Raw genomic sequence first — 21,469 nt, forward strand, 5'->3', positions numbered from 1 at the left:
TTCTCTGCTGCTATGAGGCTTTGATCAGAAGCTGAGGCAGAGAGCAATTGGAACACAGGTAGGAGACTTTTATGTTGCTATAACCAACCATGTGGAGTTTCATCTTTTGCTGTTCTTCATTTCCACTAGACCCATATGGGTGTATAGGTGTAAGCAGCGCCTGGACAAACACTTGTCAGGGATGTTCTAGGCTGATCCTGCATTGAGCTGGGGGGTTAGACTAGATGGTCTCTATCGCCCCTTCCAGCTATGTGATTCTATGCTTTTGCTAATTTTTTTAAGGTCAGTAATACAGTGTTTTCATTAACATCCATTGATAATGTTACAAAGAGTACACTTTAGAGAAGGACTGAACACTGAAAAGTTACAAAGAGGAATTTCATGCAGGTGTTCTGGGAAGTGACGCTGGGTTTGCATTTCAGGAGATCAAACCCTTACGAGGTCTGCTAAACAATTAAAGTACTGGGGTGAAATATGATATGAATGTTTGTGTATACCTACTGAGTATACCTACTGAGTTTTTAATATCGCATGGAGGCTACTCTATAAAAGGTTATTTCTGGTGCTGGTGATGACATATGATATGAACGTTTGTGTATACCTACCGAGTTTTTAATACTGCATGGAGGCTACTTTGTAAACTGTTATTTCTACAATTCTGTTAAAGTAAAGGAAGAATGTAAAGCAACTCCCACCACAACCACATGCAGAAATGAACAGAACTCTGGTAATTATGTATACCCCATACTCAGGACAGGCTGTAGTACAAATCTTTGGGGGGGTTTAACACATGGAAACTGGTGGTATGATCAGAGGTTGACTCACACTGCCCCCAGCCCCCCAATATGCAAGTAAGCTTTGGCCATGTTCTGTCAAAGAATATGATTCAGTGGTTATGTAGATCTGTCACACACCCACAACCCCCAAGATTGGCAGCAGGCTGTGAATGCCAGCTCAGAGTCCTTGAGTTTCTTAATTGTCTAGCATGATGGACACCCCACAGAGTTACTTGAATGTAGAAGCTATCATTGTGACAAAGTAAGAATTAGTTCATGCAGATGGAACTGCCAGATAAATCTGTGGATATGCATAGGTGATGAAAAGCAATCAGAAAGATGGGTGTTCATTTAGAGTGGAAGGACAGAGCAGGCAGAGTGAGGGAAAGAATATTAGGTTGGAATTTGCCCTTGCTGGGAATATTCCTTTAATTTTTTTATTACTGGGATACAATCCAAAGAATTTAAACTGGGCCTAAGAGCTACTGCTGAGACTCATGTGCAAAAACAGGCAATTCATGACCATTACTAGAATGGTATTTAAACTATACTCTCTGGCTCACGCTCTAAGTTTCTCAATGTCGATTTTAATATAGAAAACGGGCTGGAGTACTGGCCCATACAATGTCTTTGCTCATGACTACATCATCATACATACATTTTTTCTTTCCTTATAATTACATCACACACTTTTGAAGGTAGGGATCTCTTTTGCTGTAGCTCATGAGCCATGAGCCAAAGTCCCATTGTTAAATACTGGGGGGGGGGGTGCAAGGTGATGGGTGCTACCTCTGACTGTCTTTCTTTCTTAAGTTCCTCCAGCTTGGCATATAGAAGGCAGCCATCCTATAGGAGACTAAATTCTTCCAAATAAAGACATTTAAAAAAGCAGGTGGGCAGATTTGGTGCTTACACCTACAGCTACACGGGGAGGAGGGGATACTGATGTTCACAGTCCACATGGCAGACTTGAGGGGCAACCAAGTGGGGTTTGGATCAAACAGTAAATTGTCCAGGATAGTCATGCAAGTTCTTCCGGAACACCCACCCCCTCAGTTTCCTCAAGTCTAGTTCCAGTCAACCAGCAGTGCAGGAAGCTGGTGTCTAGATGTAACCCACTGAAGGCTCTAATATAGACTCTAATCTACAACAGCTAACAAATGTAGTCACTTGTCCACATAATTACTCTAATATCTATAATGAAGACAGCGAGCAAGGAATGCTTCAGTTCTTAGCTCACTGATTTCATTATCGCTTAAGCCAGAGGTGGGGATTTTACTTTGGAAATAAGTTTGCTTGATTTTTTTATTCTAGAGCTATAACTATGTGCATGGTAAATGCCAGTGGGTTACAGAGCTGGATGTCACGTTGCCACAATGCAACCTCATACCACAACATCCTCAATTGGATTACAGTGCAACTGTGGGCATACTAAAGTTAAAGGCCAGTATCTGAGAGCCAATTCTTTCTTTAGATTTTGTACCCTGGTATTCAAGTATACTGGAATACAAGATACAAAGTTGAGAACGGGTCTCAGAATAAGGCACCACAAGAGAAGCTAACGAGCAAAACAATGTGCTTATCTTGGTTAGCTGTGCTCACCCAAGTACCAGAGTCCACCTTTAACATATCTTGTGCATTTATTTCCTGTGCATCTCCCAGACCATACTAGCAGCTCCCAGAATGTCTGCAGAGAAGGTGTTGTACTTCTCTGTAGGGCAGGAAGGAAGACCAAAATGTTCAAGTGCATGCTTGCTCTAAGACAGAACACTCCATGCAATTAAATGCATTCACATAGTGCCCTAGCCTCCCCTCTTACAATTTAACCACTGTACTGAATAAATGGGTGATTTTATCTTTATTGTGTGAGATAATACTTGGAGGCACACTGAACAGATGAAGGCAAGCTAATTCTGGCCCTCAAATGTCTTGGACATCCTACTGCTGTAAAATTCACTTCTGAATGACTTCAGATTTCATATACTGCATTTCTAGCACAGTGTGCCCAGGCATAGGGGCCAGAGGCTGTGACGCCAAGAGAAGATGGAGGGATTGCTTTCTGTGTCCCTTTCAGGTGCAATATTTGCATCGGGAGGAAGGGACATCTTCCTCCCTTCACACAGTTTGACTCAGCCGCCTTTGTGATCTGACCCCAATGCATGGCAGCCAGGAGGTTGCAGTAAATGGAGCATGAGAAAAGAGCCTTGCAGCAGCCTGGTGCTGCGCTGGTCTGGAAGTACACAAGCTGCCATTGCCAAAGCCTGAGCAACAGGGGAAGACACTCGTCCACGTGACAAGCGTATTATGAACACTTAAGCGGCCATGACAGCTAGTTCTTTTCAGAGCAGACTCATTTGTGCTTCTTTTCTTATTTCTTATCTTTAGGGTTGCAAGGCCCTGATATACTAGATAAGGAAAATACGATAACCTTTATCAGGAAATCACTGTCAACTTTTACACTGTGCAGGTAGTGAACTGGGAGCATTTGGAGACATTGATATAAATGCTTACCGCCCTAATCTAATTATGAATTTGTGCCCCATTTATAATTACAGGAGACAGGAAAGCTGCTCCGGTTTCTAGAATAGACATTTTAATGTACGCCCTTTGGAAAACAGACTTACCTTAATATATAAGGCGGTAAAATCGAACTATTTTCATTTTAAATGGTTTACAGCCCAGTTCCAAGTAGGCTTACTAAGAACTAAATCACTCCAGTGCAGTGTTCCCTCTAAGCTGAGTTAGTGCGAGCTAGCTCACAGTTTTGTAGCCTCCGGCTCACACATTCTTGTCTGAGCTCAGGAAGGAGGGCTCCAGAGCAGACTAATTTATGCAGCAGCCAAATCGCTCGCTCACAACTTTAATGCCAGGAGCTCACAAAGTAGAAGTTTTGCTCACAAGACCCCACAGCTTAGAGGGAGCATTGCTCCAGTGCATTCCACGGGATTTGCTCCTAAGTGAGTGTGCACAGGATTTCAGCCTTAGTCTCTTTGTAGAGAACAGGACTAAACTGGCTTAAACCTTTTCCATTTACATGTGAGACAAACTGACCTGAATGATTTCCATTCCAAAGACTCACCCAAAAAGTACTGAATTCCAAATCCTTCAAGTTGTGCTTTGGCTAAAGCTACCTTCAGGAATCTCTATCAGCTGCTCAAAAACACATTCTAGGCCAAGAGCCCATTTACACGACTGGGTGGCAGCTTTGGCCACATTACATTCCACAGCATATTCGCAAATTCCTGCAATATGCAGACTCTAAACACACTAAAAGTGAGGAACTGGAGAATGATATAATACCTTATAATACTCTTTACAAAAAAAAACTTACAAACATACTCCATCTCTAAATGTTTGGTGGCTTTCCTTAACTCTGTAAGGAACTGGATTACTTTGAGCATCTGACAATTAATCCATTAACAGTTAACTTTACAGGTAGAAACACCTTTCTGAAAGTGTTCCAAAATTCCAGACCAGCATGCAAGCCTAAGTGCTTTTGCTAATTCTAAACTACCTTTAATTAAACAACTAAGGTCCTAATGCACGAAAAAGCCTTTGTTTTTAAAATGGTAAATCAAAACCTTTTTTTTTTTTTTTTTGGTTCTCTGGTCTCCACTCAAAACAAAAAGATAGAAGGGTAATTGTGTTTTTCATTTATACCGTGAGTAAACATTTACCAATCTTCTGGTAAATCTGGAATAAAAACAAAACTTTGACCCACTGCAGTTAAATGCAGTTTCATAGTCCTGCTCATGTCAGTGGGATTTCTCAGTTCCTGATGGACTGGGGTTGATGTCATTTAACTAGGTTAACACAGCGGAGTCCAGAATGCATGATGTAATGTGTGAAACTGGTGTAATATAGACAGTCTTAATACTTTGGTGGTGTTTGGTTTGGGTGTCCTTTCTATATGACAAGTAACTTACTCATCTTATAACACCGGGCTAGGAGGAAGAAGGTCAGAGCACAGATCACTGCAGTTTCAAAAAGTACTCATTCAAAACATGGCAGGAAGCACAATGGCCCTAGCAGCATCCAGCAGAATATCTGCAGGGGGTGGGCAAGGAAGAGAGGAGACAAGAGAACTACAGGAGGAGAAGAAACGTCTGCAGATTCAATTTGCCCCTTAGGGCCATTTGAGAAATCAGAGCCGGACCAACAGCACATAGACAACAATGGGTTTCCTGGAACAGTGCGTGGACAGGTGGACAGTTAGCCTGTGACACATAGCAGCAAGAAAAACTAGGAAGATAACAATATAATGCCCTCTTCGGTGCATAGCAAGCAAACAGAGAACATAATGTCTGTGCTTTTTGTATTCTCCGGGAAGGGCATCATGCCACTCTAGCTCTCAGCAGCTTTATCAATATGTGCACTGACTTTATCGTACAATCTTATTTATCAAGGAAGTCTTCTTTTCCCACCCCACCCCACCCCACCCCAAAAGCGTTAATACATGGGAGTGCTGCTTTACACTGACATGGGAAAAAGTATGGAGTTCAGGTGACCAAAGCTTTTGAGAATGGAAGGCTTACTGCATTTGCAAAACATCTTGCATGTTTTACAGAAAGCCTCCTTGCTTGGAGAAAATACTATAATGGTTGGTGAACTGTAGGGTTATGAGAGAAGAGGCAGTCAGTTACAAGAGCCCTTCAAACTGTACGCTCAAGATTAATTGAAACTCAAAGAGCACAATTAAATGCATAGCATTTTACCATAATCAATGCTTCCACAGACTCTGTGGACTCTTCTGTTAATCCGTATTCTTAAAAAGCTTTCTACAAAGGAAAAAAAAGTGTATAGAAACACAATTTAAAACTGTAATCAAAGTTGTATTTTTTAAAAAAAGCTTAAATCTTGTATGGTAAATAATTGCCTTTTTTTGGAATAAGCATCACCCACAACATGTTACAAACGCTTCACAGAGCTATTCACTGACTCTGCCTCACCCTGCATTTGACTACACCAGTCTGCTGACACAGCTTATGCTTCCTGATAAGCTGGATTAATTACTGGAAGGTTTGTCAAGATTTTATTAAATATACTCCTCCAATAGTCCTTATGTGGAAAAGATGCTTAGCAAAACACAGTAGTAATAATCACATCAATGGTTAAGATGTTGACTTATTACTTTACAAGTCTGTCATCCGGTGGACGCCGTTGTTTAAACCTCCGTTCTCCACTAGGATTCCTTCAAGGAGTTGATCCGTGCACAAATTTTCAGTGCAGGTCCTAGCTTAATATTCATTGCACTCATGAGATGATCCTCTTTCAATAACAGAAGAGCCTGCCCATCGATCTCCTGGGCTCGAAATTCATCAGCAATGTCCTGACAACCTGCAAAGGGAGGGACGAATATTAAAAGCAGGCGGTGCCTGTCATGAAATTAAGACTTGCTTAGATCTCCCTATGAAGAAAAGAAAACCAAGTTTCTCTGAATCTTAGTTGCATTTTAAACAGCCGATGTTGTGCAGTGATTAGAGAAAATGCACACAAAAGGACTCATTTCATACCAGGCAAAGAACGTATGAAGGCCCAAACATCTTCAACTGTCCACAGGGACGGGTCGGATTGCACCGCTGGTAACAGATCCATGTTGTCTGTCTTCTTCCTAATTCTCAGCTCTCTAAGTTCACGCTCCCTTTCCCTCTCACTTTGCCTTCGCAGGCGAGTGGTCATGGCAACTGGCACACTGTCCTCCTGAGAAGCCAAGTCTTCTTCTGCAGATGGATAAGTAATTGGAAGCTGGAAAATGCAGGACAGATAAACCAGAGTATAACCATTTTCCTTTATAACTCTTAGAAAAAGAGTTCACTGTGGAGTTTACTTAACATTCCACGGACCTGCCTATGGAAGTGTTCTCTTGAGGCTCCGTCAGAGCCGCTGGGCCGACGCCCGCGCCGTCCCAGGCTTTGGCTATCCGGGCTCCGGCTCCAACGACTGCTCTTGTCTGATCCGTATAATCCAAATTTCTTACTGCAGCTGACGTTGTACCTAAGGTCCAAAAAGGAAGTAGGCTGTATAACTCACAGTAGCTTATAGAAGATCTCAAGCACAGTGGAAATGCATAAATACATGATAAATGAAACATATTTCCAAACTGTTTTGGATTAAATAAATACATCTGTGCATAAGAAGATGGCCATCCTGTTCGAAATATGGTAGTTTAGTAGCTGTCGTGGCTTTAACTGATCAATCAGTTGATTTATCACTTATATTCATGCTTATTTTCCTATTGTGATTCTTCAACGAAGGTACTTTTTAGTGGCTCCTGAATGAAGATGACAGTATTGGTCTGAGTATAGCTTAAAAATGTAAAAATACTACCAGTGACGAGACAGGATCCAAAGACCTGTGAAACTAGTTCCCATTGAGCCCTAGTTTCTGCAAGATTCCAATGAGAACTGGGGTTCGCTTTTCCGTTCGGGGTTTATATCTCCAGATTTGCTTCAAACAAGGATGCTACCTCTGCCACACTGTGGCAGCCGGGGGCCTGATGGGCCAGTGTGGGAGAAAGGGGTCACCAGGGAAACCACCTCAACCCTAGAGGGAAACTCACCAGTGAGATGGGAGCCTGTGTTAATGCAAAAGAGCCCAAAGGGTTAACCCAGTCTCTGGAATAGAGAAAAGCTAACAAGCAGCCAGGCAATTAGGCAGACCAAGGCTGGCAAGGAGTCTTAGGTGGGAAGAGGAATCCTGCCCTCTGGAAGGATCAGGGGAGGCGACCACAGGAAAGGACAATCGCAGCCTGTGGGTGGAGCTAGCAGGCAGAAGAGGCATGCCATGGGGGCAAGAGGAGAGGCTAGGAGAAGGAAGCCAAGCGGGCTGTTAAGTCTGGACTGAAAGATTCTCACTGTATCCTGAGTTGGTCTGTGGATTAAAGGCTGCTAGTGCTACACCTGGTGGACTCTGTGTGGTTACTGCAAACAACAAGGGTGAGAGCACAGACAAACGTCCACACACCCCCCCCAAAGCCTCTGATGACCATCACTGCTCAAAAACACAAACAACTTTGCAGGGTATCAACCTTTTTGGATAACCCCTGGCTTGCACCCTATTTTCATTTTCTGTTGACAGAAGTATGCTTCTGTCTCCAGGTAAGAACAGTTTCACCAGCTTCCCCCTCTGTGAACCCCCCCCCCCACACACACACTTGGCCCCCTCCGTTCTCTCTGTAAAGGCCTCATGACCCCCAAGAACCATCGTCTGATGGGCAGAGCAGGCTGCAGCAGAAGGAGGGGGGGCAGGGAGGGCGGGATATAAATCTAAAAATAAAATAAAATCAAATAAATTCCATGAATTTCATGACGTTCAGTTTACCCTGGCCCTTATAATATCTGGATTTTTTTAACTTCCTTGATAAGAGGAGAGTGTTTATGCTTGCAAGATTAAATCCTGTCCTTTCCCAAGTAATGCAAGGTTGAATGTAAAGGACTCCATACTCTGGCAGACTTGGTGACTGTGCTGCTGGGCAGTCAGAACCTTTGGAGCACGGCTTACTGGAATGTGCTGCCTTTTGCAGTATTGGGGGATTTGTGAATCACTCCTCTTCTCTGCGGCAATGAGGGGTTGCTAATAAAGTCAATTTTGGACTCTCAGGACTTCTGTATACTGTTTTGCAGTTATTGTACATGTTACAAGTTATACTTGACCTTAATAAACATTTAAAAAAATAAAAAAAGAAAAAGAAACTCTTGGCAGGCGTGGGCTTAGGAGTTACACTGGTTGTAGCCATTTTTTTTGCTCACACAGTTACATTTAAAGGACCTCAAGTGTGGTAACTGTTTGGCTATTTAAATTACTTAGTTTTGTGATATCTAGTGTGACACCGGCTCAGGGCCTGCAGGCTAAATGAGCGGTATCATTAAAGTAAAGATGCTGACAGTTCATTGGATATAATCCAGTATTTCCAACACTTCAATTGTTCAATCATGCAGATTAAAGATTAGAAGAAGCCTTTGGCCATAATCATCAGAAAAACAGTATTCAGCTCTCAGGCGGCAGGTTTTTGGGATTCCATTAAAGAACTGCATGCTGTCAATTATTTAGTTGATTGTAAATTACCACAGCAAAACATCATTTGAACTATCTGTCTCAGCCACTAAAATGTCTCTAGTACAATCCCATTCAAAGAAACAGCACTTAGCAATGGATTAAAGAATTACAGAATACCTTTTGGCGCAGGACATAGTGCAGAAGCGCTTCGACCGCAGAAACTTATTTGCGTACCCCATTTTCCCACAAAACTCGCACTTAAGGAGATCACTTTCCATCTCATCTAGTCCCTCTAAAGAAAAAAGCAATTAAGTCAGTCTCATTTATGATAATATGAAGTTTAAGAACCTCTCTTCTCCAAAGAAGAAAATTTTTTTGATCGATGCTGTTCTGAACTGCACATTCATGGTCTCAGATGCCTGGAATTTTAAATAAAGCAAAACGCTATGCTAAATAATTCAAATTCTGTGACTCAAAAGCTGGATTTACATTATGTAGTACAAGAAAATACTTGCCTATGTAGACTTCGTTTAGCAAACATACAGAGCTGCCATGCTGAGTCAGACCACTGAGCCGTTTAGTCTAGAACTGACTACAAAAGGCAAGATTGGAGACAAGACCCTTTTCCTACACAAGATCATCTAACTGGAGATGGGTGGGTGTGCGTAGCTGCTTACCTTCAGCATACAAAGCATGTGCTCTTAGGGTTGCCAGCCCTCAGGTGGGAGCGGGGATCCCCCAATTTCACAGGCTCCAGCCCGCCTCCAACAGCCACAGCCGGGTGCAAGGTCCCTGGCATGATGATGTCACATGGAAGTGATGCCATCACGTCGGGGACGTTGCACACAGCGACATCACCCCAGAAATATGGGCTAGAAATTTTTCAAGTGGTTTATTTTCCCCAAAAGACTTACATTTCCTATAACTTTTCATAAAATTAGTAACGAAGAATCGATGCTATTTGCCAATGCAATAAGTCAACCAAGCCAATTTTTTTATTGGTGAAAAAAGGAAAAAAGGGTCCTCCGGCCATGGGTCGGAGACAGCTCTGGTCACCCTCATGGATGAGCTCCGCAGGCAGCTGGACCAAGTTGGGTCGGCACTGCTGCTTCTATTAGACCACAGTGTTCGACACGATCAATCACAATCTCCTGATCCACTCCCTCACCAACATAGGAGTTTGCGAGATAGTCTTAAAGTGGCTTCTTTCTCCAAGGTTGGGGACAGAGAATGGCGCTGGAAGAAAGGAAGTCACCTAGGTATCCCTTAGAATGTGGGGTCCCCTGCGGGCAATCCACTCCCCAATGTTGTTTAACATCTACATGCATCCCCTCGCGCAACTGGTGTGGAGTTTCGGGCTGGAATGTCACCAATATGCCGATGACACCCAGCTTTATCTGCTGATGGGCAGCTGGCTAGATACGGCCGCAGTACATTTGGCTGAGGGGCTGGAGGCTGTGGTAGGATGGCTGAAACAGAGCTGGCTGAGACTGAATCCTTCCAAGATGGAGGTTCTGTGCCTGGGGCAGGGAGATTCAAGTTTGGGGTGCCAGCTCCCAGCTCTTGATGATGTGCCCTTGAGATTGGCACAGACCTTCATGAGCTTGGATGTAATTCTGGATGCCTCCCTAACAATGGAGGCCCAAATCGCAAATGTTGCCAAACTGGCGTTTTTTTCCAGCTACGCCAGGTTATGCAACTGGCTCCCTACCTGTCTTGCCCTGATCTAGCCACAGTAATCCATACAACGGTCACCTTCATATTAGACTACTGTAACTCACTCTACGTGGGCCTACCCTTGTTTGACCCAGAAACTCCAACTGGTACCAAATACAGCTGCACGGGTCGTTATGGGGCCCCTGCAATACAGCACACATCCATTCTGTGCTGCAAGAGCTGCACTGGTTTCTGGTGGAATACCGGATCAAGTTCAAGGTTTTGGTGTTGACCTTCAAGGCCCCTAATGGTCAGGGACCCAGGTATCTTTGGGATCGCCTCTCCCGGTATACCCTCAGAAGAACATTGCGCTCAGCAGATCAGAACTTACCGGTGGTTTCTGGCCTGAGGGATGTCCGGCTGTCCTCTACCAGGGCCAGGACATTTTCCACCCTGGCTCCAACCTGGTAGAACTCTCTGCCAAGTAACATCCATGCCCTGCGGGATTTGATGCAGTTCTGCAGGGCCTGTAAGGCAGAGATGTTTCACCAGGCATTTGGTTGAGGACAGCGACGGTCTCATCTTTCCGGCACTCCCACCCCCCACCCCCCCGTGCAGTAGTGGCGCTACTGAATTCTTTAGTGCCGTCTCTTAGGCAATTAGTGTGTGTTTTATTGTTTTAAACCATTCTAAAATTATAGTTGTCATGAATATACTATGTTGTACACTGCAGGGGGAGAGTGGTCTAAAATCGAATGAAATAAAATAAAATAAATAAATCTGACCACCAACAGGCCATGCTGGTGACCATGGGACCTGTATGGGCAAAAGCCCTGCCAGATGGGGACTGTAATATGGAGTGGAATTGGGCAAGACTGAGCAAGAAAGCTGGCTGGATCCAACCCAGTATCAGGCAAGCTTGACATTTCAGTTATAACTAATGCTTTTCAGGAGATCATTTCTAGGAATTGTGTGAGAGAGTAAATGTATATTTTACTGATTTGTAAATGAGGCTGTAGAGGAAATAAAACCACAAATACACAAACTAATCCAAATTTTAAAATAATCAAGTTATGAGAATTCACCTTATTAGCTGTGCATGTAAAACCAAAACGAAAACTAATATTCTTATTTATATCTCTCCTCTCACATGGCATAAGGGATATAATAATCACCAGTCTGATACAGATTTAACAAATCATCCAAGAAGATGCTAGGGAGAGTAACAGAGAAAACTGAGTTGTCCCATTGCCCTAGGTGGAAGAAGGCCAAATTCCATTGAAACAGATGTATGGGCAACCACATCCACAGTCCCTCATGCACATTCTTTGGATGTGCTAAAATTAGTGTGACAAGAGTTTTCTGTGCTATTATTTTTTTCTTGAATGTATACAGTGGAAAGGAAGGACATAAAGGACTTACTCCAGTAAAAAAAATTCCACGTAAAACTTTGAATTTGTTAGAACATTACATTTAAACCACGCTTGATTCATTTTTTCCTAATCAGATATTTCAGTTCAAGAATTTGTTGCTTTTGGGATTTAAGAATTTACACAGGATTCTTTTTACATTTTGGGTACTTAAATATAAGTTAAAATAAATGTACTAAATCAGATCATGCTCTATTTAGGACATTGGAAAATCTTCTGGAAATTGTTCGTGTTTTCCCAGAAACCCCACATCACTGGCTCTGCCATTCTGCTGTTGAGGTCCATCCTCTGCCCTCAAACTCTTTGAAATGTGGTTTATTTAAAACCACTGCTGTAGAGGAAGTACAGTTTTTATCTGACCTTCAGTGTATGTCATATGAAAAATTGTTAATTTCCCTTTTCTATGATGCAAAAATTAGTTCCATATGGTCTGACAAGCAGCTTACTTCCACTTTTAATGCTTCAATAGCACAGTATGCATTTTCCCACCAGTTAGCAAACAAGCAAACATGGTTTTGCTTCTTCTGTGTTCCTCATGTGACTGTCTATGAAGACAAAACTGTCAACTGCTGATATTTAAATTAAATTCATTTCAGAGGAAATGCTGGCTGATGCCTCTGAACAGGACATTTGTAGCACTTGCAGCCAGCTGTCATTTGAGTTTAAACCAAATAGTAAATAAGAATGCAAATGCTTAGACGCCACGGAAAAACAGACACGCTATTGTTGGTGGCCCACTAAAGAACAAAAGCTATTAAAACAGAAACAGCCACAAGTAATCTGGGGGGTAGGGAGGGGATGTAACATGTTAGCATGCATTAGGGCTACCACAGGAAAAGTAATTGTTGGCAATCATTGCAATATATATTGACACAGACTGACATATGCAACTGAGCAGGTACAATTTTTCACAAGATCTTGCATAAAACATGAAGAAATCCTACACACAAATGGCACTGTATTCTCTCCTGACATTTCAAGTTTTAGGGGCCACACCACCCTTTTACATCAGACAGACTGACTGACCCTTCAGCTCAATAAAGCACTAGTGGTGACCAGCAGCTGATCCTGGAAGTATAAGAAATTATTACATTTTCATTCTGCACTGAATACTCATGCTTGCAGAACAGTTTCAGGGGTATATAAGCCTGCAACTCCTTTAAACATCTAATCTTTGAACAAAAAAGACAATTTCATCTCTCTGAGGGCTTTTACAAAACAAAGGTCCAGAAGAGAGGGCTGCACCAGTAAGCAGAACGAGAAAAAATGGTGCAGTGGGAGAAATATTTCATTAGACTTGACAGCCCCTATGAGATCTGCTTATGCTTCATCAGGGGGATCCGTATAATAACGTTGCCAGACAGTTCCCCAGCATCTTTTTGCAGCTCCAATACCTACACATAACAGATTCTCTCTGTGACAATGTCTGAGAAACTCCAACTGGACCTTGAATCCTCAGGAAACAGCCTCTCTTTGTACAAAAATGGGGGCACATACAGATTTTGGGATTTGAACGCACACACTGAATCCGACTCTTGGTCCATCAGTCAGTTCTGTCTACTGAACTCACTGTCAGTGGCTCTCTAGGACCTCAGGTACAGGACTTTCACAACACCTTCTACTCGAAGATGCTGGGGACTGAGCCTGGGACTTTCTGCATGCCAAGGAGAGGCTCTTCCTCTGAGCCCCTCCCTCATACTCCGAACACACGAGGGAGGGGAAAATAAGGTAACTGCAGAGGTATATCTTCAAATAACATACACAGACCTTCAGTAATCATGTCCTCCACCTCAGTATCTGAGGAATTGTCGGCATGCTTTGCATTATTCTGCAGCTCTGGCTCGACACATGTAACATTCATCACCTGGCCCTCCATCAGGAGTCTTTTTTTTGCAGGCTGTTCGATCAGAAGAGATGAACAACTTACCTATTAAAACAGAAAGAGAAAATCATGACACAAGAAAATGATGGGTACTGTTTAAGAATAGCCTAGAAGTTTAGCTAGTGGAGGCCTGAGGCTGCATTCATTATTATTCACTGTCACAAAGTTTATACAGAGTCACAGGATAGGTGCATGCCCCATTTACGACGAAAGGCATCAATCACAGGCTTTTTGGCTCCTGCAACCCAAACCAGACCCAATGGGGGAGGGAAAGTAAGATGAGATGAGCATGGTGGAATGAGAAGAGGAAGGGGCAAAGAAATCTGTTTTTCATTTGAGAAGCATCTTTGCTTGCTTTGGATTTCCATTTGTGGCTTTTAAACTTTATGGGAAGCTCCCCACACAAAGTGTGGCCAGTACTGGTCCAGCGGGCGGTAGACCTTGGGCTGGCCTGGCCTATTTAGTCTCCGCTTTTTTGGCCTTTAGATCTTATGATCTTCTTTTCGCCAATGATTTAATTCTTGTAACTGGACTCATACTAGACACTGCTTCTTTAATCACCCATTTATATGCCTCCATCAAATTTTACAGGTATATAAAAAAAACGCACACACAAGGTGTCAAATCCCCACTGAATAAGATGAAGGTCTGGCTCTCTTTCAAGCTCAGAAGATGCCCTGCACGCACACTGCATCTGACAGCTAACTTTAACAGTGCTGTGCTCCTAGCGACAGACCTTCTCAGTTAGCCCCAGCATATTCAGGAAGAGAGCCAAGCCTCCTTTGAGAGAGCCCACTTACCAGAGTGTGGCAGCAAGTGAAGCATAACCGTGTGGCTGGAAACCAAGGAATAGCACAACAGGTTCCATGTGCCCAATAAGACTCTGGGATTGTGTTTCTTAAACAACTCCACCCTCTGCCCAAGACCATGCCTCATGACGAGCCACTTTTGAAGCTGAGGGTGTCTCCAAAAGCAGCTTGTGATACAGCATGAGGTTCTGCTGTTCAAAGAAGAAAGTCAAGGATCCCACTAGGCATGCACAAGGCCTCGAGTGTGCTCAAAGAGTGTTCTTTGGATCCTGGCCATCATCCTATTCCCATGTTGACAACAATATCCCATCCCTCCTCTCCGGGGCAGAAGGAATACACGTTCTTCTCTCACCAAAGTCAATGGGATGCTCAAAGGTACGCACAGGAAACCATTTTTGAATATGCTAAGGCAACTAATCTAAACTTGCTTGGAAAACTGCTGCACAATTATGCATGGGAAATGAAAATAACAACAGTATATTGCTTTTAAAATGCCTGATTTCATGTTTCCAAATTATGGATCTTTTTGCCCCAATAACATACATGTGTTTTAATCGTTAATATATTTTCAGAACAAATTTTTTTTTGAATGAGTCTCTAAAATACTAAAGTAATTTTACATTTGGCTGAATCGAGAGGTAGCATGAATTTCAAATTGTTTTTTTTTTTTAAGAGATTTGATTTTTTTCTCTCCTAGTAACCAAAATTGGTTCCAGACCAGCTCAGGGACAGTCTAATGCCCTTTTCAGCTATGCAGAGTCAAGCTTCTTTGGTCTACATGGCTGTTTTGTGATTGCTAAAGAGATAAGGTAAACCAATTGGCCCTATCTTGTGGCTGTTTGCTGTCAAAACATCAAAAAGATGTAGTTTAAAAACAGCCCTTAATCTCCAAAACATTTACTAATCTAAACCATTTACTGTATAGTTCAGAAATGCCTCTGCATTCGCCATCACAATCCCTCCAATCAACTCAGAGTGCCCAGTTAGTGGAACCTTCCTATGCACCAATGAAGATCATGTCAAGGGGGTGTTCTCAGTGGCTAACCCATAACTGTGCAATTTCCTTCCCTGGAGACCTGCCCAAGTCATACCTGAAAATAGTTCAAGAATGTACCCTGTATGTTTGTCTGGACTAACTTCTGTTAAGTGGTCATCTTACCTATGAGTAAATGAAGCTGCCTTATATTGAGTTGATCCATTTGAGTCCAGTACTGCATATCCTAACTGGCAGTGGCTCTCTAGAATCTCAGGCAAAAGGTCTTTTATTAAGCTGCTGATCCTTGTACACAAGTAGTTTCCTTATACTGAACCCGACCATTGGTCCTCCATCAAGGTCCGTGATATCCACTCACCCTGGCAGTGGGTCTCCAGGGTCTCAGGCAGAGGACTTTCACATCAGCTACTAACTGGAGGTGCTGGGGATTGAACTTGGGACCTTCTGTATACCAAGCAGATGCTCTCATCACTAAGACGTAATCCCTCCCTTTCTGCATGTGTGGTTCCTCCAGTGTTTTAGAATTGGGGTCCCAAATTTTCTGGATTGGGAGAGAACACTTGTTGGGGATTGAACCTGGGACCTTCTGTATGCCAAGCAGATACTCTCATCGCTGAGCCACAGTCCCTCCCCTTTTGCATGCATGGTTCCTTCACTGTTTTAGAATTGGGGTCCCAAGTTTTCTGGGTGGGGAGAGATAACACTTCTAAACAAATCAGCAGCAGTACTACTAGTTTCAGTGAGTCAGTTTCCCTTCAGTTGTCTGAGGGACAGCGATTACTAATAACAAGCTCAGTCTGTTGTCGAGTTATTCAGAGTAAAAAGCTTCAGTTAAGCAATAGCCCCGAACAACCACAACATATCACCTTTTGGATACAAAAAAAAAAAAAAAAAGTCACAGAAAAGTTGCTGAATGTTTCGCTTCACACTTACAGGAAATGGTTCTAACCCCTCTTGGATCACAAAGCCCTCAATAACATGGGTCAGGATTTGTGGCTTAACGATAGCTTGTGGAAGTTTGTTTTCTATGCTAGGGTTCCTATTAGCCATTGATGCGCTGTTACTCCTTGTGGCGATTGCTGGAAGCAAAAGAGGTGGTGGTGGAATAGAGGCATGTGAAGGGTCTGATGGTGATTTAATTACAGAAGCGCTGAATGATGAGGCCACTGAAGAATGTCCCTCTTGTTCTGGAAGAAAAGTAATGTTTTTAAAAAATATAGAGATAACTCAAGTGCCATCGTCTTCATAGTTACAGAAAGCATTACCTGCATTTGTGGCCTTGCCACTATAGAGCACTCTTCCTAATACTTGTTTCATCAACTGTGGGTCGGTCAAGGCAACTGGTGCCCTCCTGAAGGGGCCATACAGGCCATCTAGGCCAACCCCCTGTTCAATGAAGGATCAGCCTAGAGCATCCCTAACGTTTGTCCAGCAGCTGCTTAAAGACTGCTCAGCTAAGAGCCCTGCAGCATCACGTATGCAGACTAGAAAAATGCGAAGTCTTAATAACATAACACAATCCCAGTTTGCATAACATAATTTAGGAGCTTAATGAATGCACCTATTTCACTGGCATGCAACATACTTGTGGCCGAAGGTATCATATGCAAGCCCCAGTACATATGATCGGTTGTCTGATCTCTTGCCTAAGGCAGTTTTTCTAGATTAAGTACAGTCATAATTCATAGATGATTCACACTCATTTCTTTGCTCCTTATTATTTTAATAAACAGCCAGTAACTCAGATGTTCTAATGTATACAGCCCAACTGAAAAACCAGTGATAAACCCCTTCCCACCCTTCTGTTCCCTGTATCGCATTACTAGGTCAGTTCGATGAGCCATCTAGGCCAGCGGGAATAAGGAGGATGCTCCGTTGCTACCTGTCCCCTGCCAACGTATGCCTGCCTGCAATACAGGGAGAAACTCTGTTTCTTGGCATCAGGTAACTGGTAGACAGCTGTTCTTTTGTCCAGATTTGGGGGGGGGGGGAGAAAGGCCAACAATATTGAAGGCTTGATGGCAACATCTCACTTCCCCTTTTTTAATATATTTCCTAAAAGTGCAAAGTGGTTTTAGAAATTCAGGTCGGTAGCCGTATTGGTCTGAAGCAATAGAACAAAGTTTGAGTCCAATGGCACCTTTAAGACCAACAAAGTTTAATTCTGGGTATATGCACATGAAAGCTTATACCCGAAATTAAACCTTGTTGGTCTTAAAGGTGCCCCTGGACTCAAACTTTGGTTTTAGAAATGAAGTCAAGTGACCGTAAAGCCAGAACAACTGTGCAAATTATCAAGAGGACAAGAATATCAAATGCTGTTGGGAAGTGTGCAGCACCATGTGGCTGCTTTTAGGTTCTGGCCATTAGAACTTCAGAGGTCTTAGGGGTAGCAGGAGAGCTAGTAGGCCTGCATCATGCATATTGGGGAAGAATAGGTCTGGGTAATCAGACTACTGATCAAGGCTGCTCAAGCGATTAATCAAGGTACGTTTAACCACAAAGGATTCTGCCGCATAAGCGTTCCTGCCAATAAAGCACTACGCCTGCATTAGCATTTCTTGATAAAAGATTCTCAGTTGGGAGTGATCTGATTTGGAAGGCTTTGACTTTCCTGCTAGCTGAAAGCCCAGCTTATTGAGATAATCAAGGCCACGTACGAACACACCTCCTCCCCACCTAGATACCTTCCCTCCAATCTTTATTTGGAAATAGTCCTGGCATCCTGGACCTCCTCTTCTTCATCTTCAGTCCTGTGGCGTACCAGCTAAGCTCTCCTTACCCACCTCCTTCTTGCCAAACTGGGGGGGCGGGGGGGTGAATATTTGGTGTTTAACTCAAACCTCTTATAATAAATCTTCCTTCAAAATGAAGTTCTTGGACGCTCCCTCTGGCTTTGCTCATGTCTTTGGCTACAGAAACTTCCCGATTGACCCTCATCATGAACCTCTGTATCTCTACTGACTTTGAAATTGTAGGGAGGCTTTGCTCCCACCACTCTTCTCCTGCAATTATTTTTGGGATTGTGGGTTGCTTGGACCCCTGACTTGGGAACTGGACCTCTGTATGGAACCTCCAGCAATAAGTCTCTGTGTTGCTCTCTTGGCTTTACCTGTTTGGCTACCTGCTTTCCACCTCGGCTTGACATAGGCACTCTAGTGTCAGATATTGTAGCTGTATGCTTGGCATTATTGTGACTGCCTGAATTTACTAATTCTCTAGTTGACAGGTCCCCAATCTTTTGGAGCCTCGGGCACCTTTGGAATTTTGAAATGGGGTGGGGAGTGGCACCCCAAAATGGCTGCCACAGGAAGCAGAGCCAAACACAATACTTCCTTCCTCGTTTTGCAAAAGAACAGCAGAAGGGGAATTAAAAGAAACAAAGGAAATCCCAAAGGGAGGAAAGGAGGAAGAGAAAGGGGCAGTTAACAGAAGGAAACCTTGAAGGGGTAAAGTAACTAAAAGCATGAATGCCTACTAGACCTCCTGATCCTCCAGGGGCAGTTGCCTCTGTTAAATTCATGCAAAACCCTTTATTTGAATGAGGGTATCCAGTAACAAGTCCTGCCTTACAAAGACCCCGCCCACTTTCTGGAAAGCTCAACTGGCACCAGGGTACACATGGGCACCACTTTGAGGAAACCTGCTCTAGTTCATTGTTACTCCCCTTAATACATATTTCACCATTTTGTCAGTAGATGATGTGATACAGCCACTTGTGTGTGTCACTGCTCAGACTGGAATGCTCTTTAAACTGGGAGTAGAACCCAGAGCAGCTGCTCTTTGGCGTGAGCAGCAGTGTTGGGGAAGTTTTCTTCCTTACAGTTGGGCTATCTTGGTGTGAATTGGAAAGTGGGGCACATTTATACAGACACACTATAGGATTCACGTATATTGCCACACACAGAAACATTCATTGACAGTAGGTACCAGAACTTATTTCACATGGTGATAGGTTTGTTCACTGCCCCATTTTACTATTTAATTTGGAACTCACTCAACTACATCACAGAATGTATTACCTGTAATATTAGTAATCAACCAAATGGATCTATGGCCCAAGTTGGGGGTTGAAATGCAATGTAAGGTGTGGGGGTTAAAATGTGATGCAATGAGAATTGAGTTGCATCTACAACTGTGCTGTACTGTCACCATAGCTGGTTAGAGATGACTGCAGCTGGCTTGCAGTCGATTAGGATTTAGAAGCCCTGGACATCTCTTGAGTTCAGAATAGCTGAAAATTGCCAGTAACGTGCCTTGGATCAAGCAGCAAGACAAACAACTAAATTCTACCGCTAACCCAGTGCCTGAAGTTTTTTATATTTATCAATTACATTTTTGTCCCACCCTTCTTCTAAAGATTTCAGGGTGTTGTCCATGGTCCTCCTTTCATCCATTTTATCTTCACAACAACCCTGTGATGTTGGTTAGACTGAGAGACAGACCTGCAGACACTACCATCTTAAAGCGATCTAACATAGCCACAAGGGCCTCGATCCTGATTGAGCCCACAAAGTGGTGGAATGAGGTGCTCTTGTCCCAAACCATCCCCCCTGCAGCAGTTTTGGCACTTGAAAAGGAATTTGGGGGGGGGAATGCCTCAGCCCATTGTTTTGAAGGCCCAATCAGGATCGGGCCTTTGTAGCATGTTCAAACCGATTTAAAATGGTGGTGGCATCCACAGTCTGATCTCTGGATGCTATCATGTCTAGCTGGGCCCTCATTCACATAAAAATAAACCATGGATTGCTTGTTACCTCTGAATCAAGCCCTGAGCACCAAAAGCTGCTCTAAGTAACTAAGAATCTCTATGTTCCTTCTTACCTGAAAAGGGCTCCTCATATCCAAACTCTTCTCTGTTATGTAAGGTGATGGCTGGTGGCGACAGGGTTGGCGGGGTAGGGGTCCTTGCCATGCGGACACATTCAGATTCCTCTGGCATCTCTTCCTCACACATTGCCTCTACTTGATAAATCTGCATGGATCAAATTGGGACGGTCAGAAGCACATCCTCTGAATATTATTTGGGTTGGGGCTTCGGTAGGTGTTCTCCCATTCCATTTCAGGAAGGGAAGGCAGGATAACACACACACGCACGCACGCACATGTTCTCTCTCTCTCTCTCTCTCTCTCTCTCTCTCTCTCTCTCTCTCTCTATATATATATATATATATATATATACACACACACACACACACACACACACACATATATATATCCACTTAAGCAAAAGTATTCTAAATTAATTTTAATGAATCACTATCTGGTGCATTTTTAAAAAAGATACAATAACTCAGTTCAGATATAACATGAAATCATGGTTTATGTTAACTATGAAATCAGGATTCTGCTCAATCACTCAGATCCCAGTTTGCGGGCTTTGTTTTCTTCTCTCTGTAGCTGGGGGGGCGATATCAGAGAACAAGCCAGGATTAAACCAGGAGTAAGCTTGGGTGTTTACATTCAGATATCATGCAAACCCATACTTAAAACTAACTGTGGTCAATAAATCTAACACATTCTGGCTTCAGATTTTATCTTAATGGACCCTAACTAACCATTGTTAATAGAAGTGGCCTGCATTCCCTCACAATAATAATAGTTCAATTAAATGACAGTTTTGTGCAGTATCTGAACTGAGTCAACATGTTGCAGTCTGCAACAAAAAAATATAATTCCCATGACAGGAAAAGAGGAAAAATAATGCAACCACTCACAAATGTAGACTTCTAAAAATAAATAACAGGTTGGATCTATGCTCTGTTCATCAAACAATATTGCTGTATAACATATGGCTTAGTGGTTGAACATTTCAGAAGTAAACTCAGGAACAATTTTATTGACTAAACTGTGGTAGACCCCTGACATCACCGTTATATGGTTTTAACCTGTTTTTATGTGTTGGCTTACACCTATTTGTGAGCCGC

The 21,469-nt window shown here is 43.0% G+C and overlaps 1 protein-coding gene across 1 annotated transcript in view; it reads right to left on the minus strand.

The window, feature by feature from the left end:
• Nucleotides 1–5,732: 5,732 nt before the first annotated feature.
• PHC3 (polyhomeotic homolog 3 (Drosophila)) overlaps nt 5,733–21,469 on the minus strand; it is a 58,982-nt gene continuing 43,245 nt past the window's right edge. Inside the window, exons 9-15 of the mRNA XM_015411588.1 lie at nt 20,367–20,517; nt 16,476–16,729; nt 13,625–13,784; nt 8,949–9,063; nt 6,620–6,770; nt 6,290–6,521; nt 5,733–6,113 (exon numbers count right to left, since the gene is read on the minus strand). Of these exons, the coding sequence (XP_015267074.1) occupies nt 5,959–6,113; nt 6,290–6,521; nt 6,620–6,770; nt 8,949–9,063; nt 13,625–13,784; nt 16,476–16,729; nt 20,367–20,517 (1,218 nt within the window). The 3' untranslated portion in view covers nt 5,733–5,958. The remainder of the gene's footprint in view (nt 6,114–6,289; nt 6,522–6,619; nt 6,771–8,948; nt 9,064–13,624; nt 13,785–16,475; nt 16,730–20,366; nt 20,518–21,469) is intronic.

The sequence above is a fragment of the Gekko japonicus genome, unplaced genomic scaffold (genome assembly GCF_001447785.1).
Source record: "Gekko japonicus isolate JY-2015 unplaced genomic scaffold, Gekko_japonicus_V1.1 scaffold11, whole genome shotgun sequence".
In the NCBI taxonomy this organism is placed as follows: domain Eukaryota; kingdom Metazoa; phylum Chordata; class Lepidosauria; order Squamata; family Gekkonidae; genus Gekko; species Gekko japonicus.